This window comes from Chiloscyllium punctatum, chromosome 39, assembly GCF_047496795.1.
Source record: "Chiloscyllium punctatum isolate Juve2018m chromosome 39, sChiPun1.3, whole genome shotgun sequence".
Taxonomy (NCBI): domain Eukaryota; kingdom Metazoa; phylum Chordata; class Chondrichthyes; order Orectolobiformes; family Hemiscylliidae; genus Chiloscyllium; species Chiloscyllium punctatum.
Window position 1 is genome coordinate 10,936,175 of NC_092777.1, and position 27,732 is coordinate 10,963,906.

A 27,732-nucleotide genomic window follows, 5' to 3' on the forward strand; every position below is an offset into this window, starting at 1 on the left:
CCTTCACCCTAATCCTAACCCTCACTCTAATCCTCACCCTAACCCTAACCCTCACTCGAACCCTCACTCTTACCGTAACCCTCACCCTAACCCTAATCCAAAACCTCACTTTCACCCTAACCCCTAATCCTAACTCTAAACCTATACCTGACTTGAACCCTAACCCCCTCCCTAACCCTACCCCTAACCCTCACCCTTTCCCAATCCTAACCCTAACCTAATTCGCACCCTAACCCTACTCCTAACCCTCGCACAAAACCTAACCCTATATATTACCCTTACCATCACTTTAACCCTAAGCTAACCCTAACCCTAACCCAAAACTTCACCTGAACCCAAATCTTAACCCTACCCCTAATCCTCACCCTTAACCCAATCCTCCCCCTCCACCTCCCCCTCCCCCTCACTCCACCTCTAACATTGACACTCAACCTTACTTTAATCCTAACTATAACCGTCACGCTCAGGCTTACCCTCACCCTAACTCATACTTACCCTAAAACTAATCCTAACCTCAACTCTAAACCAAAACCTAGCCCTAAACTGCTCCCTCAGCCTGATCCTAACCTGATCTTAAACCGAACCCTAAGTCTCAAGCTAACCTCAACCCCAAGCCTAACCCTAACCCTCACATTCAACCTAAACCTAACTCTAACCCTACACCTAACCTTAACTCTCAAGATGACCAAATCCCTCATCCACACCCTCAACCTAACTTTAACCCTAACCATATCCCTAACTCTACGCTGACCCTACCCCAAGCCCTAACTCTCACCCTCATCCTACCCTAACTCAACCATCGCTCTAATACTAACCCTCATCCTCATTGTGACCCTAACAATACCTCTCACCTTTAATCCTTACCTGAACTTTCATCCTTATGCTGGCCCTATCCAGTCCCCCGTATCCTATCCCTAACGCTAACCCTAACTCTCAGTCACACTCTAAACCTAATCTTAACTCTAGATCTAACCCTAAACCCATCCCTAATTCTCAGCTGCACTCTAAACCTAACTTTACCTCTATCCTTAGCCCTAACTAACCCCAAACCCCATCCTCACCCTAACCCTAACCCAAACGCCAGCCCTAACCCCAAGCATATGTCTAACCCAGACCCTATCCCAGAACCTCACCTCAATCCTCAAGCCAGCCCTAACCCTAACCCGAACATCAACCCATACCCTAACCCGAACATTAATGCTAAACTTTACCCAAATCTTAACTATATCCCTTACCCTCATCATTTCACTCACCCACACCCACATCCTCAACTTCACCCTCACACTAACTCTAATCCTAACTCTAACCCATATCCTAACCCAAACCTATTTCTAACCCTCATCCTAATACATTCTCTAACTTTAAGCCTTACCCTAACCCTAACACCAACCCTAATACCATAACCATGCCACCAACCTTCAGTCTTACCCCAACACTAATTCTAATCCTAACCTTAACCTTAACCCTCATCCTAACCCTATCCCGTTGCCTTATCCCTAACCCTAAACACAGCTCTCAACCTCATTCTAAACCTAACCCTAACTCTAACCTTATCCCTAAACCTAACCGTCATCCTTATCCTGACCGTGATCACAACACTATCCTAAACGTGGCCATAACTCTGTGCCTAAGTCTCATGCTCAGCCCAACCCTAACCCTGATTCTAATCCTAACCCTAATGCTCACCCTCACCCTTACTCTAACCCTAAACCCTCATACCAACCGTAAGGTTCACACTAACCTTAATTCTCTCCCTCAACCTCATCCTAACCCTATCTCAAACCCTAACCCTAACTCTTGCTCTAACCAAACTCTCATATTAACCCTAACACTATCCCTCACCCTAACCCTATCTCTTACTCTAACTCTGATTATAACCCTTAAGAGCTTATCTAACACCTCCTTGAATATATCTGTATTTTCCATCTCAACCATTCCCTGTCATAGTGACACTTTATTAGTCAATGGTCTATCTATGGCCTTTGGTGCTGGTCTCTCCAACAAATGACAACATACACTTTACATCTGCCATGTTCAAGGTATCCACCCAGTTAGTCCTCAATCGTCTCTGTGCTCATGTGAACAGTCCCAGCCTCTTTCCTGTTGGGTTTTAAGATCTTGGTTTTACTCTCATTCTGGTAAATGATTTTGTATCTTCACCAGCACCTTCATTGGAACGGAGGAACAGGAGGAGGCCATTCAGCCCCTTGAGCCTGTTCCACCATTTAACAAGATGGTGGCTGGTCTGTGGTCTGCCTTCGGCCCACATCCCTTCATACCATTGCGAAAATAAAAAATTTACCTCAGACTTAAAACTAACAACTGATCCAACATCCACTTCTGTTTGTGGAAGAGAGTTCCTCACATCTCCTACCCTTTGTGTATAGAGGTGTTTCCTAATATCTCTCCTGTACTGTTTGGCCCTAATTCCCAGATTATGCCCCTAGTTCCAGAAGTCCCAACCAGTGAAACTAGTTTATATATTCAATTATCTACGGTAATGGAGAGGCTTCCAGGAATAGTTCTTTGGGATAGAATTAATAGTTACATGGAAAAAGTGTGTCAGTTGGGAAAATTCATTGCAGATTTCTAAAGGGAAAATGTTTTGAAGAGGTAGAGGAAAGGCTTGATAACCCTATAACCCTGACACTAACCCTGACCTAACCCTAAACTTAACCTTAACCCTAACCCTCAAACCTAACCCTAACCCTATGCCTAAACCTAACCCTAAACCTCGCCCTAAAACTAAACGTAACCCTAATCCTAATCCACAACACGCACCCTAACCCTTATGCTAACCCTCACCGATTCTAACCTGATCCTAAACATAACCTTAACCCTATATATGATGATGTGGTTTACATGGACTTCCAGAAAGTGTTTGATACAGTGTCACACTGTGAGGAAAGACACAGGTCACAGAATCAGGGGGACAGAAACAACATGTGTACAGGACTGGCTGAGGGAGAGGAAACAGCGAGTCGAGGCTAATGGATAGCTTTTGGTCTGGAGGAAGATTTGTCGTGGAATTCCCAATATTGAGAACGTTTGGTTTTCCCGATGTGCATTAATGATCTGGGTCTTCAGAATTTGCAGATGACATGGAACTTGGAAGAATTATAAATTCTGAGAATAGTGTGTGAACTCCAAAAGGACATTGACGAGGTGGTGGAGTGAGTGGATAGGTGGCAGATGAAGTTCAATACAGAGAAATGTCTAGGGTTGCCCTCGGAAGAACATAGGAAGATAATTTAAAATCGGGGGGGTACAATTCTAAAGGGAGTGCGGGAGCAGGGACCTGGATTGATGTGTGCACAGATCATTGAAGGCAGCAGGACAGGTGGAGAGAGCAGTTAGCAAAGGACCTGGTGTTAGCTCCTTTATTAACAGGAGGATAGAGCACGAGGTGGTACTTAACTTACACAAGAGACTCTTTCGACCTCAGTATTGCAGACAGTTCTGAACACCACATTATAGGGAGGATGTGAACACAGTGCAGAGAGTTCTGAAGCAATTTATAAGAATAATTCCAGGGAGAGAAGAAGGCTAGGAGGAGATCTGATAGATGGTTTCAAAATGAGGAGTAGGCTGGACAGAGCAGATAAGAAGAAATTGTTCCCAGTAATAAAATGTTCAAGAACGAGAGACCAGAGATTTAAAGTGACCTGCGGACGTAGTTTTTTTTTTCACATGGTGGGTAGTTAGGGCCTGGAACAGACTGCTTGGAAATGTGATGGAGGCAGGTTCAACTGAGGCTTTCAATGGGGGCTGTGGATGGTTACTTCAATGGAAACAATGTTCAGGGTTATGGGGAGAGGCAGAAGAATGATACTGAGTCAAAATGCTCAGAGAGCTGGTGCAGACATGATGGGCTGAATGACATCATAACAACTGAGATTCTGAACATAATTCTGAACACTGACCAGCCCAGTGGTCTGAGGTGTGCTGCACCCAAGTGTGCTACACAAGGTTAACATGAACTCTCTGGTTTTTAACTCCCTTGAGAAATGACACCCCCCCAGTACTGTGTTCGCTTTTTCTTATGAACCTCTTGCAGGAACATCTCGGCTCTAAATTGCAGCCTTCGTACCTCAGTTACCTCAGAGACTCATCTGCATATTCATCAAAACTCTACCTCTATTGATTTCAGGGCCTTGACACAAATGGTATTAACGTTATTTATTCTAGTGTGATTCTCCGCTGTGTTCATCACAGCCCAGTTGGCGCCATCTGCAAATTCTGAGATGATGAATGGGCTGTCACCATGGCAACCGGATGTTCCCCTCAGTCACTGCCCAATTCTCCATATCCACATTCCAGCTGGAGGTCAGGGGGTCGGTCAAGGGAATCATGTGCACTTTATTCTACACCCAGGACAGGAATAGCAGCAGCCCCAGTAGCTGGGCTTACCTACCTGAGCAGGCTGAGATCGCTCAGTGCGAGAAGCCTACTACAGGCCCGGTTTCCCACGGCAGTCACAACAAGACTGGCTTATCTCCATCTCTTCAGTCATCCAGTCAGACAGAAGGCAACTGAGACATCCCTCAGTCAGGTTAGAAGGGCTTTTGCCCGAAACGTTGATTTCGCCGCTCGTTGGATGCTGCCTGAACTGCTGTGCTCTTCCAGCACCACTAATCCAGTATACAAATCAATACGCAAGAGAATCCAAGGGGAAATTTAGCTAAAACTAAAGAACTGTGGATGCTGGAGACGTGAAACAAACAATCACAGAAAGTGCTGGAGAAACTCAGTAGGTCTGGCAGCATCTGAGGAGTGGGAAACAGAGTTCTGACAAAGGTCACTGGACTCGAAACTGCTAAGTTTCTCAAGAGATTTAGCTACTTATTCAAGAATGGTTGAAGCCCAGTTGAAAATCTCTTCTACTTCTCTATTATTTTCAGACCTACATCTTGTGGTTTCACTCGAAAGATTGCTTCCATGCATACCGCAATGTCACCAGGTAAGACCTGTCTCTCTCTGACTGACGTGCTCAATGAGGAGTAGATTGGAAGTGGGCTTCCAGTTGGAGCCAGAACTGGAGCTTGCCCACTGACTCTAAGGGCCTCACATCAAATGATCTTGGTTTAATTAAGGTCATTAAAATGATGGAAGGTTTTGATCGAGTGGATGTGGAGGGAATATTTCCTATTGTGGGGAAGAGCAAACCTAGAGATGGTCAATATTAAACAAAAAATCCAAAAGCATCCACTTCATCCAGAGAGCAGGAAGAAAGTGTAACTCACTCCCACAAGTATCAGAGAATCCTACAGCATGGGAACTGGCTGTTCAGCCCATCGAGTCTACACTGACCCTCCAATGAGCATTGCAAACCCACCCCATCCCTTTAACCCTGCATTTCCCTTGGCTTACCCACTCAGCCTAGATGTCCCTGGACACTATGGATAATTTTCCATGGCCAATCCACCTAACCTGCACATCTTTGGACTGTGGGGGGGAATCCAGAGCACCCGGAGGAAACCCACGCAGATGCAAGGAGAATATTGCAAACGCCACACAGACACTTGCCCAAGGCTGGAATCGACCCCAGATCCCTGGTGCTGTGAGGTAGCAGTGCTCATCACTGACCCACCAGTAAGAGAGTAGCTGAAGTAAGTAGTATCAATGAATTGAAGGGGAAACGGGGAAAGGATATGTGAAAGAAGGCCTCAGAGAGTGACAGTGGTAGAGTTAGATGAGGAAAGATGGGAGGAGGCTCAGTGGGAGCATAAACACCAGCATGAAGTGGGTGGGCTAAATGGCCTATTTCTCTGCCACCCATCCTACATAATCCCATGTAATTTACTGGAGAAGCAGAGGGATGTAAAAACAGGGCCAGTGAAAGACAAGGTCACTCCTGGTCGGGCAAAGTTCACAGGAGATCTGAATGAAAGGACAGCAGAGAGAGACTTCAAAGGAGCATAGGGCTGGAGGAGGTGAGTGTGTGTGTGTGAGTGTGTGTGTGTGTTGTCTGTGTGAGTGAGTGTATGTGTGTGTGTTTGTGTGTGTGTGTTTTTGTGTGAGTTGTTTGTGTGTGTGTGTTTCTGTGTGTGTGTGTGTTTCTGTGTGTGTATGTGTGAGAGTGTGTTTTTGTGAGTTGTTTGTGTGTGTGTGTTTGTGTGTGAGTTTGTGTGTGTGTTTCTTTGTGTGTGTGTTTCTGTGTGTGTATGTGTGAGAGTGTGTTTTTGTGAGTTGTTTGTGTGTGTGTTTGTGTGTGAGTTTGTGTGTGTGTTTCTTTGTGTGTGTGTTTCTGTGTGTGTATGTGTGAGAGTGTTTTTGTGAGTTGTTTGTGTGTGTGTGTGTTTTTGTGTGAATTGTTTGTGTGTGTGTGTTTCTGTTTGTGTGTGTGTTTCTGTGTGTGTATGTGTGAGAGTGTGTTTTTGTGAGTTGTTTGTGTGTGTGTGTTTGTGTGTGAGTTTGTGTGTGTGTTTCTTTGTGTGTGTGTGTGAGAGAGAGAGAGTGTTTTTGTGTGAGTTGTTTGTGTGTGTGTTTCTGTGTGTGAGTGTGTGTGTTTGTGTGTGTGTGTGTGTGAGAGAGAGAGTGTTTTTATGTGAGGTGTTTCTGTGTGTGTAAGAGTGTGTTTTTGTGAGGGAGGGAAGGAGACAGGAACGCTGATCCCTCGGGTGAAGATGGAATCCAGTGTGATCCGCTCACCTCCTACAAAAACAATATAAAACTGGACAGGACGAGAGAGGGGACCACCCCCACCTGCCCAACCTCTTGTTGAATATTAATGTGATCACAGCTTCGATCGCTGACTTCCACACACCAATCCATAACCCCTCAACCCTCTGTGTAAAAAAGGGTTCTAATGCTGTCCATCCTGTTGTAATTAATTTTCAACTGTCACCCGCTTAATTTCAAACTCTTTCATCACTGAAAACAGCTTGTTTCCATTCCCTGTGTCCCCTCCCTCATACAGCCTCTCCTCCAGTATTATCCCGGCCAGCCCCCCCCCACCCTCCCCACCCCCACCGTCCTCAGTCTGGTTATTACCCTGTCACAGTGCCTCTGCCTTGGCGACACCCTGAATAAATAGAGAATTTATTCATCCTTTTTGACTCCAGGAAGGGTATTATTAAACTGGTGAAGGCTCAGGACAGATTTACCAGGATGTTGCCAGCTATGGAAGGTTGAGGTACAAGAAGAAGCTGGGTAGGTTGGGACTTTTTTTCACTGGAGCAGAGGAGGTTGAGGGGTGATCTTATGGAGGTTTATAAGATCATGAGGGGCATTGATAAGGTGATTGTCAGGTGACTTTTCCTGAGGCTGGGGGATTTCAAGACAATGGGACATATTTTAAGGTGAGAGGAGGAAGATTTAAAAAAGACATGAGGGACAATTTCATTACACAGAGGCTGGTTTGTGTGTGGAATGAACACAAGGAGAATGTGCAAACTCCACACAGACAGTCGCCCGAGGCTGGAATCGAACCTGGGACCCTGATGCAGCAGTGCTAACCACTGAGCCACCATGCCGCCCCATGGAGGAGAATTAGTTCTTCCCTCTCTCCTCCACCTAAACTTCACTTGGTACCACTTGAGGTACGCCTTGTTTTCCACAATTTTAATAAATCCCGTCCTCACACGCCTTCACCCTCACCCGGCCAGGATCAATGTGACTTTCTTCGGCAGGCTGATCTCACCAAGCTGGAAAAGTGCCTTTGGCCAGCTCTGAACTACACTCCGTCATCCTTTGAAATATTCTTTAGCGTTGAGTGTTGCCAAAAGAGTTTTTAGGGTGGTCTCCTCTCTACTGGGGGAAACAAAATGTCGACTGGGTGACTGCTTTGCAGAACACCTACGTTCTGTCCGCAAAAAAAGGTCCTGCTTACAGCTGCTTTCCACTTTAACACCCCACCCTGTTCCCTGGCTAACACCTCTATCTGAGGTTTGCTGCAGTGCTCCACTGAAGCTCAGCACAAGCTGGAAGAACAGCACCTCACTTTCCACGTGGGGACCCTGCCTCCTTCTGGACTCAATATTGAGTTCAATAACTTTAGGGCCTGAGTGCCTTTCCTCCACCCCTGCTACTGCACAAGGCCCTCTGTCAACTACTAACAGTCCCCAACAGCAGCCATTCACTCTCCTCGGCTGGTCTCTCGCCATTCAATTGTCCAAGTGTTTTTCCTTCTCATTGAGTTCTATCGTTTACTCCTCCCCCACCCCCGTCCCACCCTGTCTTCGACTTAAGAACATTTCCCAGCTGCTATCAGTCCTGAGGAATGGTCACTGGACCTGAGACGTTAACTCTGATTTCTCTCCACAGATGCTGCCAGCCCTGCTGAGCTTTTCCAACAGTTTCTGTTTTTGTTTCTGATTTCCAGCAGTGCTTTGGGCTTTGTGTTGAGGTTTTAGGGTTTGCTGTCTGCAGCATCCATTTCCCTTCTTCTGCTGCTGCCTCAGATCTTCAGATCCCACAGTGATCACCAGGCTGCGTGCCCTGCCCTTTGTTTCATCGAGATAGGTGGGCTCTTTCAGGGCTGATGAGGTCGCGAATACATCAGGTTGGCTGAGTTTAGATTAGATTAGATTCCCTACAGTGTGGAAACAGGCCCTTCGGCCCAACCAGTCCACACCGACCCTCCGAAGAGTAACCCACCCAGACCCATTTCCCTCTGACTAATTGACCTAACACTATGGACAATTTAGCATGGCCAATTCACCTGACCTGCACACCTTTAGACTGTGGGAGGAAACCAGAGCACCCAGAGGGGGCCCACGCAGACACGGGGAGAATGTGCAAACTCCACACAGACATTGCCTCAGGCTAGAATTGAACCTGGGACCCTGGTGCTGTGAGGCAGCAGTGCTAACCACTGAGCCACTGTAAGTTTTATGGAGTAAACGAGATGTGGTTTGTGTTGCTGTAACCTGTTGTAAGAACAGACTGTACATTTAAAAGAAAGGCTTGTCTCCCTCCATGTGACAGTCTCACGGTCAGTATTGACTCCTTTTAGACCCCTACATGTGTGGGTATACAGCAACCCCTACTTGACCATTCCCACTGGGCAGGGAGCAGCTCTGGTGATTGATGGAGATGGAAGGTGGGTTGCCAGGGGCAGCTCCAGGCCGAGCTAAAACCTAACCTCATGAAGTTACAGAATGTTTACATAGGTGCTAAACACTGAGAGCATTTGGCTACACAGCAAAGTGATCCCACTACCAACGAATCAGATCTAAGCTCTGCCATCCTGCCACATCCAGTCGTGAACGGTGGTGGACAACTCACTGGGGAGGAGGAGATTCCACGGATATCCCCATCTTCAGCAATGGGCAAGCCCAGCATATCGGTGTAAAAGATAAGGGTGAGCTATTCACAGCAACCTTCAGCCAGAAGTGCCGAGTGGGTGATCCATCACAGCCTCCTCCAGTGGTCCCCAGCGTCACAGATACCAGTCTCCAGCCAATTCGATTCACTTCACGTGATGTCAAGAAACAGTTGGAGACACTGGATATTTGCCCTGACGATATTCTGGCAATAGTACTGAAGACTTGTGCTCCAGAACTTGCTGATCCCCTAGCCAGCTGTTCCAGTACAGTTATAACACGGGCATCTACCTGATAATTGCCCAAGTTATGTGCTGTACACAAAAAGCAGGACAAATCTAACCCAGTCAATTACTGCCACATCAGTCTACTGTCGATCATCAGTAAACTGATAGCACTGTTACTGATGCCTTCTATCAGGCAGAACCCGCTCAGCAATAACCTGCTCAGTGATGCCCAGTTTGGGGTCCACCAGGGTCACTCAGCTCCTGACCCCATTACAGCCTCGGTTCAAACATGGACAGTGCAGCTGAATCCCCCAGGGGAGGGGAGAGGGACAGCCCTTGACATCAAGGCTGCATTCAACCGAGCGTGACATTAAGGAGCCCTCACAAAACTGGAATCAATGGGTATCGGGGGCAATCTCTCCACTTGTTGAACTCATACCTGGCACATAGGAAGGTGGTTGTGGTTGTTGGAGGTCAGTCATCTCAGCTCCAGGACATCTCTGCAGGAGTTCCTCAGGGTCGTGTCCTCGGCCCAACCATCTTCAGCTGCTTCATCAATGACCTTCTCTCCATCACAAGGTCAGACGTGGGGATTCTGTAATCATTAGCTAACATGCTCAGCACCATTCGCAACTCCTCAGACACTGAAGCAGAACATGTTCAAATGCAACAAGATCTGGACAATTCCAGGCTCAGGCTGACAAGTGGCAAGTAACATTCACACCACACAAATGCCAGGCTATGACCATCACCAATAAGAGACAATCTAACCACCACCCCTTGATATTTAATAGTGTTACCATCAGTGGATCCTCCACAATCAAGATTCATGGCTTACCATTGACCACCTCAACTGGATTCACCACATAAATGTAGTGGCTACAAGAGCAGGTCAGAGACTAGGAATACCGCAGCAAGTAACTCCCCTCCTGACTCCCCGAATCCTGTCCACCATCTACAAGGCACAAGTCAGTAGTGTGATGGAACTGTCCCCACTTGTCTGGATGAATACAGCACCAACAACGCTCAAGAAGCTTGACACCATCCAGAAGAAAGCAGCCCACTTGATTAGCACCACACCCACAATCATCCACTCCCTCCGCACTAACACTCAATAGCAGCGATGTGTACTGTCTACAAGATACACTACAGAATTCACCAAGGCTCCTTAGACAGCACCTTCCAAACCCACGATCATTTCCATCTAGAAGGACAAGGACAGGAGATACATAGGAACACCACCTCCTGCAAGTTCCCCTCCAAGCCTCTCACCATCCTGCCTCGGAAATATACTGCTATTCCTTCAGTGTGACTGGATTCCCTCTCGAGGGGCATTGTGGGTCAACCCACAGCAGCAGTTCACCTTTTCCAGGGCAATTACGGATAGGCAATAAATGGCAGCCTGGCTAGCATGACTTCTGTCGCAAGTACCATTGTTTTAAACAGCTCCACAGTAAAGCTACATAAGCATGGCATCTAGACTGTAATCGGTGTAATCGGTGAGGCGGATACTGGCAGCTTGTATTTAGATGTCTTCCAGGAGGTCCTGCCAAATGTCTGTCCTTCCACAATCTCCTCTCACCCTTTCCCCATCAAACAGGATCTTCCCACATCTGATATGTTTACAACCAGTTTGGTTAAGGATGTTCAAGTTTATGAGAAACTATTTCTCACACACAAAGCCATGCTGGCATTCCCTAGTCAGTCCTTGTCTCTCCAAACGCATGTAAATCCTATCTCTCAGAATTTAAATACTGACAGGGTGGTTAAAAAGGCATTTAGTATGCTTGCTTCATTGCTCAGTTGTTTGAGTATAGGAGTTGGGACGTTATGTTGAGGTTGTACAGGACATTGGTGAGGACCCTTCTGCAGTACTGTGTCCAGCTCTGATCATCCACTTATAGGAAGGACATAATTAGGCTGGAGAAGGTTCGGCAGAGATTTACCAGGCTGTTGCCAGGTATGGAATGTTTGAGTTATAGAGAAGGGCTGGATAGGCTGGGGCCTTTTTCACTGGAGTGTAGGAGATTGAGAGGTGACCTGATAGAAGTTTATAAAATAACAAGCAGTATAGATAGAGTTAATGGCAGTTGTCTTTACCCTGGGGTGGGGGATTTCAAGATGAGGGGGCACATTTTTAAGGTGAGAGGAGAGAGATTTTAAAAAGATTTGAAGGGCAACTGTTTTACACAGAGGGTGGTTTGCTTATGGAATGACCTTCCTGAGGAAGTGGTGGATGTGGGTACAGTTACAACATTGAAAAGACATTTGGATAAGGACATGGATAGGGAAGGTTTGGAGGGATATGGGCCAGGCGCAGCCAGGTAGGACTGGTTCAGTTTGGGATTATGTTCAGCATGGACTGGTTGGACCGAAGGGTCTGTTTCCGTGCTGTATGACCTTATGACTAAATGATGATAAACCCCTCAGTTGAGAAAAGCATTATTTAATAGACTCCCACGTCCTTTTTCTATCAGGGATGTAGCTTGCTACAGTGGCTGGGATATTTGGTTTGATATCTCACCGAGGGTTTGAGTTTGAGACAGACTGGTCAAAGAGAAGGCAAAGTCAATGACAGGCTTAGACTTCAAAGTAACATGATTTACAATACTAAATATTAAATCCTGGTATCCATGGAGACTATGGAGATATCAGGTTCTGACTTATTGTTACACCATCTAAGGACTAACCTAGCTTCTCGCTGTGCTCATGACCATATAACTCTCGGTGTTTCTTCTGGAGAGTCTCGTTCCAGTAAGATTCTTCCAGAATGTTCCTTCCAGTTTGCTCTAGCTCCACCCGCATTGAGCTATTTATACTCTGACCCCATTGGAAGGTCGCTCCAAGCTCCTGAAGCCCTTAGAGAACCAGGACATTAATGCCTCATTCCACAAGACTCATGGACAATCATGGGGCATTGGAAAACTGAGCTAACAAAAGGCTGGCCAAAGATAGGCTGAGTGGCCTCTTCTGGAGCCCAAATAACACAGCATCATCTTCCTAAAAGCTGGCAGTTCGAGGCTCCTCGCAGTGGATGTCCAGGAAGATCAGTCACGATGAGATATTAGGAGAAGGTGAGGACTGCAGATGCTGGAGATCAGAGTCGAGAGTGTGGTGCTGGAAAAGCGCAGCAGGTCAGGCATCATCCCAGGAGCAGGAGAATCGCTGATGTGATTCCTGATGAAGGGCTTATGCCTGAAACATCAACTCTCCTGCTCCTCGGATGCTGCCTGACCTGCTGTGCTTTTTCAGCACCACTCTCTCCACAATGAGATATTGTTGGACTGGTGCATACCAACATCCCATTAAATACGTTCATGTGAGACTCCTTGTTTCTTCACCTTGCTATAGGTGTGGGCTAATGTTGACCCTGGCGACAGACCTGGTGCTATGGATGAATGCAGTGACTGATGATTCAATTCACATGGAGTTGGAGGTCAAGGAACAAACCACACACAATGGGAGCAGAACACAGCATCAAGGTAATTTTGTTTCTGGAGATCCAACAAGCCACAACACACCCATTCCTCACTTTCCATTTCTCAGCGGTTTGGTTTTGCAAAACAAATGAGTGGTTTTTCTGTTCCGTTAGTTACTTCCCAGGGACAAGAGACACTGTGCAGGCTGTGAAGTGAAGACATTGTATATCAGCTATTGGCAAAGTCAAGGGGAAAAGGCTGTGGATATTGAGTTCCTCAGCTTCATAGCAACAGGGACACAAAGATGAGGCCACTCTCTGTGGAATGTAAAGAGACCTCGGGGAATGCATCCAAAGATCATCGAAGGTAGCTGGGTAACGTGGACTCAGGAAGACAGCGAGGAGATAATGCTGGAGCTGTTAGGCTGCAGCTAGAGCATTGTTCCAATTGACACAATACAGGAAGGATGTGAGAGAGGACAGAGGAGACTTCCATTAATGCTCTCTGGACTCGAGAATAATAGTTATGAGGAAAGACTGGATAGGATAGAATTGCTAGGTTAGAAAGAAAGAAGGCCGGGAGGAGATTTAATTGCAATGTATAAAACGAGATATAATAGATAGGTCACTCATGAGAGGTCATGGAGTCATTGAGGTCAACAGCACATACAAACGGCCTTCCAGCCCATTAAGACTGTGCTGGAGAAAAACAACCACATAACTGGGCAGCATAATTAGTGGGCGGCACGGTGGCACTGCTGCCTCACAGCGCCAGAGACCCGGGTTCAATTCCTGCCCCAGGTGACTGACTCTGTGAAGTTTGCACATTCTCCCCGTGTCTGCGTGGGTTTCCTCCGGGTGCTCCGGTTTCCTCCCACAGTCCAAAGATGTGCAGGTCAGGTGAATTGGCCATGCTAAATTGCCCATAGTGTTAGGTTAGGGGTAGATGTAGATGTAGATGTAGGGGTATGGGTGGGTTGCGCTTTGGCGGGGCGGTATGGACTTGTTGGGCCGAAGGGCCTGTTTCCACACTGTAAGTAATCTAAATCTAAATAACTATTCTAACCCCCCTAAGGATCTCTAAACAGAGGGCATAGACTTAGGCAAGAGCTTTAGAGGGAATTTGAGAGGATTGTTTGTCACCGTGGTTGATGAGTGTCTGAGACCTGCTGCCAAAGCAGCAGCAGAGGCAGAAACCATCGGAAAGAATTAAGAAGCTCTTCAACACTCACTCGAGGTGTAGACCAGGAGCTGGACAGTGAGATAAGTTACATGGTTATGTCCGTCAGTAAGGGTATGATGGGCCAAATATCCCCCTCCAAAGCTGTGAATTTCTACACCTCCATGAATTTACATGGCAAACACCTCACAACATCTCAGCTGATGAAGTGCTTGTTCAAGTGTAGTCACTCGTGAAGTGTAGGAGAAACAGCTGACAATTTATGGACAGGGAGTTCCCACAACACAACAAAGAATGACCAGACTGCTCCTGATATCATTCAAGGGATAAACATTGGCCAAAGCAATGGAGAGGCATCCATCATTCTTCATTCAAATCATGACATGAAATCTTTCATGTTGACGAGGGGTCCCAGGACTTTGGGTTAGTGTCTCAATCAAAAAATGCACCAGCAACAGTGCAGCACCCCTTCCGTGCTCCGTTGGGGATACCAGCCTAGGTCATAGGTTCAACACTCTGGAGTGATCTCAAACTCCACAAGCTACTAACTGAGGCACTCACAAGGTTCACCACTCTGGTAGGTGATAAAAAGATTAAGAATTGTGCAAAGATTATCAGGGGCATTCAGGAAGTGGCTTCACCACAGGAAATGACATCACCAACTCAAAGAAACCTAAACATATCAACAGAAAGCAGGAATTATCAGCATTGCTTCGCCTGAGGCCCACTGAAGATGTTACCTTGTAGGGTGACGAAACATCTGGTAATGAACCTTCCAGCTCAGCGAGCAAACCTACATCCAGAATTCAGGAAAGTTGAGTTGAGGTTAAATATGGAGCAGGCTCAAAGTGTCAAATGGCCCTGTCCCTTGCTCCGATGTTCAGAATTAATCATTAGTTTCACCAAGTTAAAGGCTACGTTTGTCATAATCAATGTGTTTTGGATTTCTTGTTCATTAATAAAACCTGGAGTGGCTCCTTTTCATCTTAGATAGGAGTCACAGTCAGACATTAACCATTCTAGAGACTAAACTGGTCGTGTTTCGTATGTGTAACAACTCAATTTGTGGAATGTAAGAACATAAGAAATAGGGTCAGGATAATGTCATAGAGGTGGATTCAGATAGTCTGAGTGGTGCAGAGCTGACGGTGGAAACTCATCTCTGGGGTCAAATATGATGCCACAACTCCGAACCAACCGACTTCATCACAGACTATCGATAGCATGAGGGATGGAGTTGGTAGGAGACTAAAAACAATGGTTTCAATGTTCCCAACATTTATTGCGGAATGTTTTTGCTCAACAACAGGTGGTATGGTGGCTCAGTGGTTAGCACTGCTGCCTCACAGCGCCAGAGAACTGGGTTTGATTCCAGCCTCGGGCAAGTGAGTGGAGTTTACACATTCTCCCTGGGTCTGCGTGGGTTTCCTCCGGTTGCTCCCATTTCCTCCCCCAGTCCAAAACTGTGCAGGTTAGGGCAGATTAGCCATGCTAAATTGCCTATAGTGTTCAGGGATGTGTAGGTTAGGTACATTAGTCAGGGGGAAATGTAAAGTAATAGGGTAGCAGAACGGATCTGGGTGGGGTTACTCTTCGGAGGGCCGATGTCGGCTAGTTGGGCCAAATGGCTTGTTCCCACACTATAGAGATTCTAGGATTCAACCAGCTCTGGGATGTCAGATAAGCTGTTAGCAGCCTTACGCACGGTAGGAGTTGGAGAAAGGGGGGTTGCTAATTGGTAGAGTTGATAATGGCCTGCATACATGTGAAAGCTAACCAAGGTTTTCAGAGGACATTTCAGAATACCAACTCCCACCTATAAACCATAACCATAGGTGGTGACCTAGTGACATTATCACTGGACTGTTAATTCAGAGTAATGTTCTTGGGACTTGGGCTCAAATCCTACAGTGGCAGATGGTAGATTTCAAATTCAATTAAAATCTGGAAATAAGATCCTAGTGATGAGTGTGAAACCGTTGCTTGTTGTCAGAAAGCCCCATCTGGTTCAGTAATGTCCTTTAGGGAAGGAAACTGCCATCCTTACCTGGTCCAGCCTACATAGGACTCCAGACCCACAGCAAGGTGGGTTGCCCTCTGGACAATTAGGGAATGGGGAATAAATGCTGGCCTAACCAGTGATGCCCTCATCCTGTGAATGAACAAAGAAAACTGCACCATGAAAAGATATTAATTGACATGGCAGCTGCACCGCCCCCGCCCCGATAATAAACATTGGAGGCCATGTTGCAGGTTTGTAATGTAGTGAAAAATGACACAAAACAGAAAATACTAGAAATTCTCATTTGGTCAGGAGAGAGAAACAGATAAGGTTTCAGGTTGGTGATCTTTCATTAGAATTGGGAAATTGAGTTTGCAAAGTGACAGAGTTTTAAAGTGAACACAGAGGGAAAACTGGGGAGTGGTGGGGGTGGGAGAAGGGAAGAGGGAAGGTCTCTAATTGAGGAGATTAAATGAGAGAAAAGGCGATGGCGCAGGAGAAGAGAAGTCAAAAGTACAATGGTGAGGCTAATTTGAGAGAAACCTCTTTACTCAGAACATGGTTAGAAAGTGAAGCTCACTAACACAGGGAGAAACTTGAGCGAATAATCCAGGTAGAACATAGAACATAGAACAGTACAGCACAGAACAGGCCCTTCAGCCCACGATGTTGTGCCGACCACTGATCCTCATGTATGCATCCTCAAATTTCTGTGACCATATGCATGTCCAGCAGTCTCTTAAATGTCCCCAATGACCTCACGTCTACAACTGCTGCTGGCAACGCATTTCATGCTCTCACAACTCTCTGTGTAAAGGACCCACCTCTGACATCCCCTCTATACTTTCCGCCAAACAGCTTAAAACTATGACCCCTCGTGTTAGCCATTTCTGCCCTGGGAAATAGTCTCTGGCTATCGACTCTATCTATGCCTCTCATTACCTTGTATACCTCAATTAGGTCCCCTCTTCTCCTCCTTTTCTCCAATGAAAAAAGTCCAAGCTCAGTCAACCTCTCCTCATAAGATAAGCCCTCTAGTCCAGGCAGCATCCTGGTAAACCTCCTCTGAACCCTCTCCAAAGCATCCACATCTTTCCTATAATAGGGCGACCAGAATTGGACACAGTATTCCAAGTGCGGTCTAACCAAAGTTTTATAGAGCTGCAACAAGATCTCACGACTCTTAAACTCAATCCCCCTGTTAATGAAAGACAAAACACCATATGCTTTCTTAACAACCCTGTCCACTTGGGTGGCCATTTTAAGGGATCTATGTACCTGCACACCAAGATCCCTCTGTTCCTCCACACTGCCAAGAATCCTATCCTTAATTCTGTACTCAGCTTTCAAATTTGACCTTCCAAAATGCATCACCTCGCATTTATCCAGGTTGAACTCCATCTGCCACCTCTCAGCCCATCTCTGCATCCTGTCAATGTCCTGCTGCAGCCTACAACAGCCCTCTATACTGTCAACGACACCTCCAACCTTTGTGTCATCTGCAAACTTGCTGACCCATCCTTCAATCCCCTCATCCAAGTCATTAATAAAAATTACAAACGGTAGAGGCCCAAGGACAGAGTTGAGGAAGGAGCTAGACAAAGTCATGAGGGAGAAACAAAGAGGACATGTTGATTTGGTGAGATTAAGTGAAGTAGGAGGAGGCTGTTGTGTTGTGTAAAGACCAGAGGAGATCATATCTTCAAGGTAACTTGACACAGACAGTGGGTACCAAAATATTTCCTGTCATTCAACTCACCAAATGTGATTTTAATTTTACAGATGCCATGAATATTACACGCCACGGCTGTCAGAGTGAACTGTGCACTATTTTTCAGAAGGGTGTGGTTCTGATGTACCCATTTAACATTGAGTACTGCCTTATTGCCTCCACTATGCTTTACATCATGTGGACCAACATCGGGAGGACCATCGATGGGCACGTGATCCACCCAAAGCACAAATTCAGAGGTCACAGCATCGTTTGGGGGCCAACGTTGGGAGGTGTAACTATAATCATTGGACTGTGTATCTTCATCCTGTACCAGGTCAAGATTTCCACAGATCCCACACAGCTCAAACCCTTTGAGCTGTTCTACGGTTACCACATTGTTCTCCTCTCGGTCATGTCGCTGTGCTCTCTGGCTGCTGCAGCCGTGCACAGATGGGAGGAGAGTGAGGTTGACACCAATGAGAATCCTACTCGTAGTTTGGATGTGGTCCTGTTACAGGTAGCTGCTCTCGGCCAGCTCTGTATCTCTTACTTCTCCATTGTGGCCATTGCATTCAGCTCTCTGCGGCTGCCCCTCGACGTTCTCAATCTGACCTACTCCACGCTGATCATCATTGAGCATGTGCTGCAGAACCTCTTCATTATCCAGAGTCTCCATAGACCACATGCCGCACAGGAGCTGGCTACAAACTCTGGAGAGAGGGATGAGAAGGACCTCATCGCTGACCCTCAGCAGGAAACACTGGTTCTAGAGGCAGCTCGTGGTGTCCATGACCCCAACCCAGCAGCAACGTTCAACACAAACACAACGGAACAAGACAACTCGAGCAATTCTAATAGAGCGACAAACTGCTTCTCCAGCCTGGACTTGAGGAGAACTTCCCAAATGTGCCTCCAGATGGACAACAAACTTAACTGGAGACGGAAATTCCTGAAGGAGATCTCCATGTTTATGCTCATGTCCAACCTCATCGTAAGTTCCCTTTGGTTTCTTTACAATGTTCCCGCTCTTGTGTTTAGCAGCCAGACAGTTCCACGGGACTCAATGCCTTACTGAATGGTCATTCCACCTTTAGCCCAGGCTGACTATCTGAGGGACAATGGTGGGAGGGCTGGCTTTTGGGTAGATGTCAGTCTGAGAGCCAATATAAGAGATCCCTTGCCACTATGAATAGGAAGGGTTTGGAGGGATATGGTCCGGGTGCTGGCAGGTGGGACTAGATTGAGTTGGGATATCTGGTCGGTATGGACGGGTTGGACTAAAGGGTCTGTTTCCATGCTGTACATCTCTATGACGCTATGAAAGGCAGGAGGTTCTATCTCTCTCATTTACCCAAATGTCACTAAAACAGGACAGTCATCTCTTTTGAGGTCATCTTGCCTAATTCACTCTGTGGGAAATGTCGAGATCGCATCAGCTCTTTCAGTTACTTTCCAATGAAGCTGAGTAAAGCAAAATCTGGCAGCGATTTCATTGGGTTGACTAAATGCAAATACATTGAATTAAAATGCCAAGTATAGTCTTTGTAGGATCATGCTGTGTACATTATGCATGGACATTAGGCTGTCCTGAGGATGTACAATGTGAACACTTTCCACATCCATCATATCCTTTAGCAATTAGTAAGATTATCGAAACAGCAAAAATGTGGAGTTTGCACATTCTCCCCGTGTCTGCACAGGTTTCCTCCGGGTGCTCCAGTTTCCTCCCACAGTCCAAAAATGTTGAGGTCAGGTGGATTGGCCATGGGAAATTGCCCATAGTTTTCAGGGGTGTGTAGGTTAAGTGCATTAGTCAGGGGCAAATGTTGAGCAATAAGGTAGGGGAATGGGTCAGTGTGGATATGTTGGGCCAAAGGGCCTGTTTCTACACAGTAGGGATTTTATCCTCACAATAACACCAGCCACTCAATCAATAATCAAGGCAGTTTGATCTGACGGCTTTGTTTGTTCAGATGTTTAATGTACTGCTCAAATCTCTCAGCATCTCATGATTGTGCTGGCTCTTTGAAACAGTAAACTGAAGATAATCTCACTGCCCTTTTCTCCCTCCAATGCTGTGTTGCCCTCTGTTTGTTATCCCAGAGATGTTGCAGCAACCTCTGTCCTAACCACTCCCTGTGGCAAAGCACTCTGTCCTCTGCTAAAGAGATGTTTGCTAACTCAGCTGGGTCTTTATGACCATTTTTGAATTTACACCCCCCCTCGACACTGAGACCACAATCGTCCCCTGGCGATTCTGTGCAAACCCTTCACAATATGAACACTCAGTTAAACATCCTCTTACCCTCTCTGCTCCAATGAAAACTGGGCAATCTTCACTGTACTCTCTCTATTGGCGGGGGGCCTAACTCATGCTATTGAACTAACTTATCATTGCGCCTATTCTTGCTTGTTATATCCATCTTTCTAAAGCCTAAAAAAACTACACTGATATCACTAAAGGATTATTATGTATTCGAGCTCCAAGGTTGTTCTGCTTTGGACCCTTTCTCTTCATTGTGTTAATTATCCAATTGTTTGTTTTCTTGTATCTAACCTGTTATAGGTTAGAGACGCTGCCCTGCCAAACACTCTTAAAACTGGTAACATGAAAATATAGGAGTAGGTGTAAACCATGATCTCCCTTGACCTGCTCCCCATTCAATACAATTGAATCAACAATTTCAATTCACATACCTGCCTCCTTTCCATATCCCTCAATCCCCTGAGAGATTACTCACCTAAACCTAACTTATATTCAGTCCACAACCCTCTGGAGTTCGGAATTGCAAATATTCATAATCTTTTGGGCTGCACAGTGACTCAGTGGTTAGCCCTGCTGCCTCACAGCACCAGTGACCTGGGTTTGATTCCACTCTCGGGCCACTGTCTGTGTGGAGTTTGCACATTCTCCCCGTGTCTGTGTGGGTCCCCTCCAGGTGCTCTGGTTTCCTCCCACAATCCAAAGATGTGCAGGTCAGATGAATTGGCCATGCTAAATTGTCATTAGTCAGAGAGAAGTGGGTCTGGTTGGGTTACTCTTTGGAGGGTCAGTGTGGACTTGTTGGGCCGAAGGGCCTGTTTCCACACTGTAGGGAATCTAATCTAATCTAAATAAATTTCTCCTCAACTCAGTCCTAAATGATCTGTCCCTTATCCTGTGACTTGTCCCCCTCTGTTCTAGATACCCCAGTCGGGAGAGACAATTTCTTAGGGTCTATCCTGTCAAGCCCTTTCCAAACCCTTGCAAACGTTTCCCTGAGATCACCTTTCATTCTTTCAAACTCCAGAGAATACGACCTGAGAATATCAGCCTCTCATCACAGGACAACCCCTCATTCCAGGGTCTAATGTGTGAACCTTCTGTCTACCACCTCCAACACAGCTACATCCTTACCTTAAATATGAGAGCAAAACTACACACAGGATTCTGGGTGTGATTGCACCAAAACTCTTAAATTGTAGCTAGACTTCTTTATTCCTTTAATCCACTTGCAATAAAGGTCAATATGCCATTTCCCTTCCCAACAACTGTAGTACCTGGATACTCACTTTCTGTATTCCTTGTATGAATAAACCCAAGTCCCTTCCAACATCAACGTTTATGAGCTTCACATGTTTTTTAAAACTAATCTGGTTCTCTATTGCTACGACCAAAATGAATAAACTCTGACTTCCCACATTGTACCCCACCTGCCAAAGTATTAACCACTGACTTCATCTGGTACTCACTTCACAGTTTCACGATGATCTCCATATGATTCATGTCCCAACTGAGTCGGAGGTCATAAGCAGTTACATCTCCTCCTGTCTCCGTATCGTAGACAATAACAGAACTACAAAGAGACTGAGGCCCCAACACTCACCCTTTCACTATTCCCTGTCTGTCAGGTGGACAATGCTGCAGTTAGCCCTACTTTCTGCTTCCTGTCCATTAATCAATTCTCTATCCATGACAACTCCATGGATCCTGTTCTTATGTATTAACTTTCCATGGAACGCCTTATGGTTTGGCTTTTGAAATCTAAGTATATCACATCGACTGGCTCCCCTCTATCTGATGAGTTACATCCTCAGAAACCCTGAAAAAAAGATTAAACATGATTTCCCTTTTGTACTTTGTTTGATCAGACTCGGAATTCTGAAACATACTGTCAGGACTTCCTTAATAGCAGATACCAACACTTCTCTAGCAACTAATGCCAGGCTAGCTGGCCTGCAGCTCCCTGTTCTCAGTTTCATAGAACATAGAACATAGAAAAATACAGCGCAGTACAGGCCCTTCGGCCCTCGATGTTGCGCCGACTGAAGCCCACCTAACCTACACTAGCCCAATAACCTCCATATGCCTATCCAATGCCCGCTTAAATGACCATAAAGAGGGAGAGTCCACCACTGCTACTGGCAGGGCATTCCATGAACTCACAACCCGCTGAGTAAAAAATCTACCCCTAACAACCCAGAGATCTATCTTTTTTTGCTTAATATATTTTCTTTAAGCATTTCAGATTATTTCCTAAAATGCTTTCCATCAGCTAAAACCATTCTAGAAAAGTTCAATGTTCTATATGCACAGCAAGTATTCTTATTGACTGTATGAGCATACGGTTAGATACAGAGTAAAGCTCCCTCAACACTGTCCTCATCATACACACCCAAGACAGGGACAGCATGGGGTTAGACACAGAGTAAAGCTCCCCCTGCACTATATCCATCATACATGCCCAGGTCAGGGACAGCACAGGGTTAGATACAGAGTAAAGTTCCCTCTACACTGTCCCCATTCATGTCCATTCTGTCTCAGTGGACTCAATGACCTGTCCTAGAAGCAGAGATCCCTTGTACTGAAACCATTTGGTTTACCACGTGTTGAATTTAATATGTTTTTCTGTCACTACAATCAATGTCTTGCAGTAATAACTAAGTCTTGGTTTGGATGTCAGGGCTGATCTGACCAGAGAGGGTGAGTGACTGTATTTTATTCATTTCCAGCTCTGGGTTATGCCAGCGTTCGGAGCTCATCCCCAGTTTGAAAATGGTCTTGAGAAACATTTCTATGGATTTTCCGTCTGGTTTGCCATCCTGAATTTTGGGCTGCCGTTGGGAGTTTTTTACAGAATGCATTCTGCCGGTAACCTCCTGGAAATTTATCTGACTGCCTGATCCATCCATCTGCTCCTGAAGAAAGGTCACTGCCTGATTATTACAGTGATTAGGAATAGCAGGCTCTGGAAAAGATTTTGATTAATGGACAGGATTTGAGACCCTGTTGGAAATCCAGTGCATTTGTTGAAGTTCCTATAGATCTCAGGTAGAAGGAGGATCCAGGAGAGCAGCTTAGAAATTGGAGTGATGAAGAGAGAACAAATTTAAAATAAAAGTTATTTTCTGTGCAATCATGCTGCATAAACCTCATTGTATGTTAATGTTTGATACTCCAAATGCAACATCCAATCACTCATTGTACATGACAGGTAAGTCAGCAAAGAACAGCATAAATCTCTCTCAAACAAAACAGAGAGAGACGAACACAGGGCGCAGTTCGAGAGCCCGATAATGGGAGAGGCAGAAATCAGCTCGAGGGCAAGACGTGAACGACATTAATCACGCCAATGGCTTTTTGAAATATTAACAAGCTACTCAAGGTCACCCCATTATCAAAAGCCACTGATCCTACTCAGTAACTGACATTTGTCTGAACTCAAACCTGCTGAGTAACAGAGCCAAAGCTTTAGCTGACAGGGAGAGAACAGCAGGGGCATGACGCTGTGGTGTTGTCTGTGCAAGTTGGTTTATGGCGAATTTTACAACACCAGGACAGAAACTCTCTTGCTTAAGAGGAGAACAGTTTCCTCAGTGCAGGATCCGGTCCTGGGAGAAAGTGAGGGCTGCAGATACTGGAGATCAGAGTCAAGAGTGTGGTGCTGGAAAAGCACAGCAGGTCAGGGAGCGTCTGAGGAGCAGGAGAATCGACATTTCCTGATGAAGAGCTTATGCCAGAAACTTCGATTCTCCTGCTCCTCGGGTGTTACCTGACCTGCTGCACTTTTCCAGCACCACACTCTTCGACTCAGGTTGTGGTCCTGTTAGAGTGGACAGGTGGCACATAGTGTCAGTGTGCAGTTGATGGTGTCTGATGTGGTGATGCCCCCTTATGTCTTTCAGATCTAACTGACAGTGAACTGAAGCACAATAACAGGAACTGCACTGAGCAACCAGGTTAACAGGGTATTGGGACCCGGACACTGGGAAGTGGTGCCTGAGACTCGGAGCTGTGGTTCAGCCAAGGACTACACTCACTTCTCAATCGGAAAGTCACTGTATCCATGCCAAGTACGGGGGTCAAACAATTCAGGGCAATATTTCACTGAATGAGTGCAGTACTGTCAGGGTGTAGCACTGAGCAAGTGTAGCTCCATCCAGGGACCCCATTGACGGGGTGCAGCACCGTCCGGGTGTGACACGGTCGGGGTGCGGCACCGTCCGGGTGTGACACGGTCGGGGTGCGGCACCGTCCGGGTGTGACACGGTCGGGGTGCGGCACCGTCCGGGTGTGACACGGTCGGGGTGCGGCACCGTCCGGGTGTGGCACGGTCGGGGTGCAGCACCGTCCGGGTGTGACACCGTTGGGGTGCAGCACCGTCCGGGTGTGGCACGGTTGGGGTGCGGCACCGTCCGGGTGTGACACCGTTGGGGTTGCCTGTAATAACAATGACCACTCTGCATGGTATTTGGGATAATTCGAGACTGGGAAACATTTAGTGAAAGAAATTTTACAACTTGGGGCTACATTATAAAGAGGCTACAGGAGCAAGGGGTGTGGGGCTGTATGTGTGCAGACCATTGAAGGTGACAGGACAGGTGGACAGAGCAGCTCTGAAAGTATCCAGTGTTCTCAGCTTCATAGGGGCACAGAGTACCAGAACAAGGAGGTGATGTTGAACCTGTTAGACATCAATACCTAGAATGTTGTGAATGAGTTGTGGGTGCCATATTATAGGAAAGGTGTGTGTGTGTGTGTGTGTGTATGTGAGTGAGAGAGAGAGAGAGAGAGTGGGAGGCAGAGGGGAAGAGAGAGAGAGGGGGAGGGGGAGAGAGAGCACACAGAAGCAATTCTACAAGAATGGAATGAGAAACCTCTCACATGATGAGGATGGCTTGAAGAATTGAGTTTGTTTCCCTTGAGATTTGATAGAGGTTTACAAATTCGTGAGTCAGCTGGACAGAGGAGACAGGGAGAAGTTGTTCCTGCTGTAAAAGGAACAAGACTGATAGGGGATATATTTCAACTCCTGAGAGAATAAAACATTTTCATACGGCGAGTAGTTAGGGTCGACATTTCCTTATTCTGTCCTGAACTAACTGTAACATTGATCTTCCTCAGAACAGCCTGAGGTTGAACCAATCCGTTCACGTTGATGCTGAATTTGATCCTGTTGTACTTGAGCTTTCATCCACACGTTAAACCATCACATTGGCTGCCTGTTTCTATCTCTATAACAGCATTTAAACTCCACCTTGGAGTATTTCCTGTTGAAAACCCCTTTGTGTTTTTGTCATCTCTGAATTCCACTGTTCCAACACACTCATGGCTGGTTTACCACACTAGGTTTTTTTTTATAAATTCTCTCAGACTCCTGCAGCCACTGGTCTTATACAAAGCCTTGTTCCCTCGTCACCCGCCTCGCTGATTGGCACTGACTCCCAGTTAAACTCTTAAAAAAACACACCCTCATTTTCAATTGCTTCCTGTAACTCTAAACTCCTCCATGCTGCGCCTCTCTGAAATCTCTGCATGCCTCCAATTCGGCAATCTCTCCCATTTCCTGATTTTGGTCACTCCAGACTGAGAGTTCCGTGTGCAGCTGGCTAAGCCTCTGTACCTCCCTCTCTTTCTCTCTCTCTCTCTCTCTCTCTGCCTCACCAGTTCTGACCCAAGCTGTTAGCCGGCTGTCCCAGGATCACACTGTCAGCAAGGTTTGGGAAGTGCCTTACCAAGTTGCCATCTAAATGTTGACATGAGGCAGCACAGGGGGTAGGGAAGAGAAAACGAGAGATTTGAGCATGGGGAAAGAGAAGTTTAAAAACCAAGGCACTTCTGGACCAGAGATAAATCATCTTTGCCCAGTTTGTAAAGGTGCAGATGTTTATCACTGTTTCACTCCATCATCCCCAGGCACCCTCTGTCGTTATATGACACAAGACAGTGAACGTCCAGTGAACATCTCCTGACTATTTACCGGGGGGGGGGGGGGGGAGGGTGAAAACATGTTTGAAGCTTACCCACAGATACAGCATGCTTACCTTCCCATCAGAGTCACTGTAACAATAGTCTCTCCCTTTCTGAGGCACAGGCTGTCAGATTATAGCCCTCATCAGCTACCCCAGTGTATCCGGACACAAATCTGGGATTTCCTGTACTGACTCACGTCAGCAGCAGATCTCTGAAGCAATGCACCGAGTGCCATCCCTCCACTTCCCACCTGTAACCCTCACCTTTCCTCCTTTACAGATCACAGTCTCGTTCCCTTTTTAAATGTTTCACTTGATCCCAGTTTCAGGCAGGGCATTCCGTTTCATTCTCGATTCTTTTTGTCAATGGAAACAGTTTTAACCCAACTACTCTATCCACAGATCTCATGATTTTGAAAACCTCCATCAGATTCCCTTCTCCAAGGTGAACAGCTCCCAGCCTCTCGGATTTGTCTTCATAACTAAAGTTCCCATCCCAGAAATTATCCTGTATCCCCTTCACATACTTCTGAAAGTCTGGTGCCCAGAACTGAACACAAATGTAGAGCCAAACAAGCATCTTAAACCAGTTCAACGTAGCCTCCCTACTCTCCAGCCTTATTAATAAAGCTGAGGATACTGTATACCTTCTGTCAGGTCCTGGGTTCCAGAGGTATGAATTAGCAACATGAAGGCACACCAATGAGTTTTGAGTCAGAGTGGCGTGTGACTCAACAGGCTGAGCTGTACAGATCTTTAATCGGTCAGGGAATCAAGGGCAATGGGGAAAATGTGGAAGATTGGGAGTTCAGGATTGTCAGATAAACTCATTATTTCAGTGATTGGCCAGCATTTGCTCCAATGTCTTATGGAAAGGTAACTTGAAGGGGATCGTGTATTTGCAGGCCTCTTCGAATTGGTGTTGGTGGTGGCACCCTCCTCTAATGTTATTTCATTAAGTGTCAAGAGGAGGTTGGAAGTTGGCATCATGGGCAGTAATTGGCCGAGGTGGATCTTTCCTGCTTTTCTCGCTGTGTGGAAGGTTTATCAAGGGAGGGGAGGGTGGGGAGACTCTGTTGTCAAGGGGAAGCACCAGCTGGTAACTCGCACTCACTAAACTGCATTAACCCCTCAAGCTTGTCCAATCAGATCAGGAAGACTTTGTGACCTCCTGTCTTAGGAGCTGCCCATCCAGGTAGCCATTTCCCTTCCCAAGACAGAGCAGTGAATTCATCTCTCAGTGATGCCGCATGGAGGTCTGACCTGCTCCTTCCATAATCTTCCAGCTCTGTTCACTCTGGGCAACAGGAAGCACTGGAGAGATCCAGCAAGCCAGATCCTCCCTCCACGCTCTGGACCATCGGTTGGGGGAGGGGTGTAATACTATGAAGTTGTATTTGAAAAGGCTTGTTTAGTCACACAGAGACTGTTTGGTGGGAGAGTAGATTTTAAAATAGGATCATCATATTTCTTTGTTTCCTCACGTTTGTTAATATTTCTAATAATTTTTTTTCAAATCTCATTCTGTTTATCCAAGTATATTTCCCCTTGTTGAAGTAAATTAACTCTTGCATCACAACCCAACTGTTGGAGCTACCACAGTTGGTGAGTGCAGTTCCTTCACTCTCAGCCACACTCTGATATGATTAGCCAGCCCTGTGGAACCCTTTACCCTTTCAGCATCTTACCCTGT

General features: G+C 46.2%; 1 protein-coding gene across 5 annotated transcripts in view; it reads left to right on the top strand.

Annotated features, from left to right (window-relative positions):
- Positions 1 to 24,348, top strand: part of LOC140463812 (proton channel OTOP3-like) — a 39,225-nt gene extending 14,877 nt beyond the window's left edge. For 3 of the 5 annotated variants that reach the window (XM_072558154.1, XM_072558157.1, XM_072558158.1), the window contains exons 4-7: positions 4,902 to 4,960; positions 12,845 to 12,975; positions 17,876 to 18,798; positions 22,800 to 23,203. In XM_072558154.1, the coding sequence (XP_072414255.1) occupies positions 4,902 to 4,960; positions 12,845 to 12,975; positions 17,876 to 18,798; positions 22,800 to 22,970 (1,284 nt within the window). In that variant the 3' untranslated portion in view covers positions 22,971 to 23,203. Of the gene's footprint in view, positions 1 to 4,901; positions 4,961 to 12,844; positions 12,976 to 17,875; positions 18,799 to 22,799; positions 23,204 to 23,972 lie in introns of those variants that run through there. The other 2 variants (XM_072558155.1, XM_072558159.1) reach the window with 2 other exon arrangements.
- Positions 24,349 to 27,732: the final 3,384 nt, after the last annotated feature.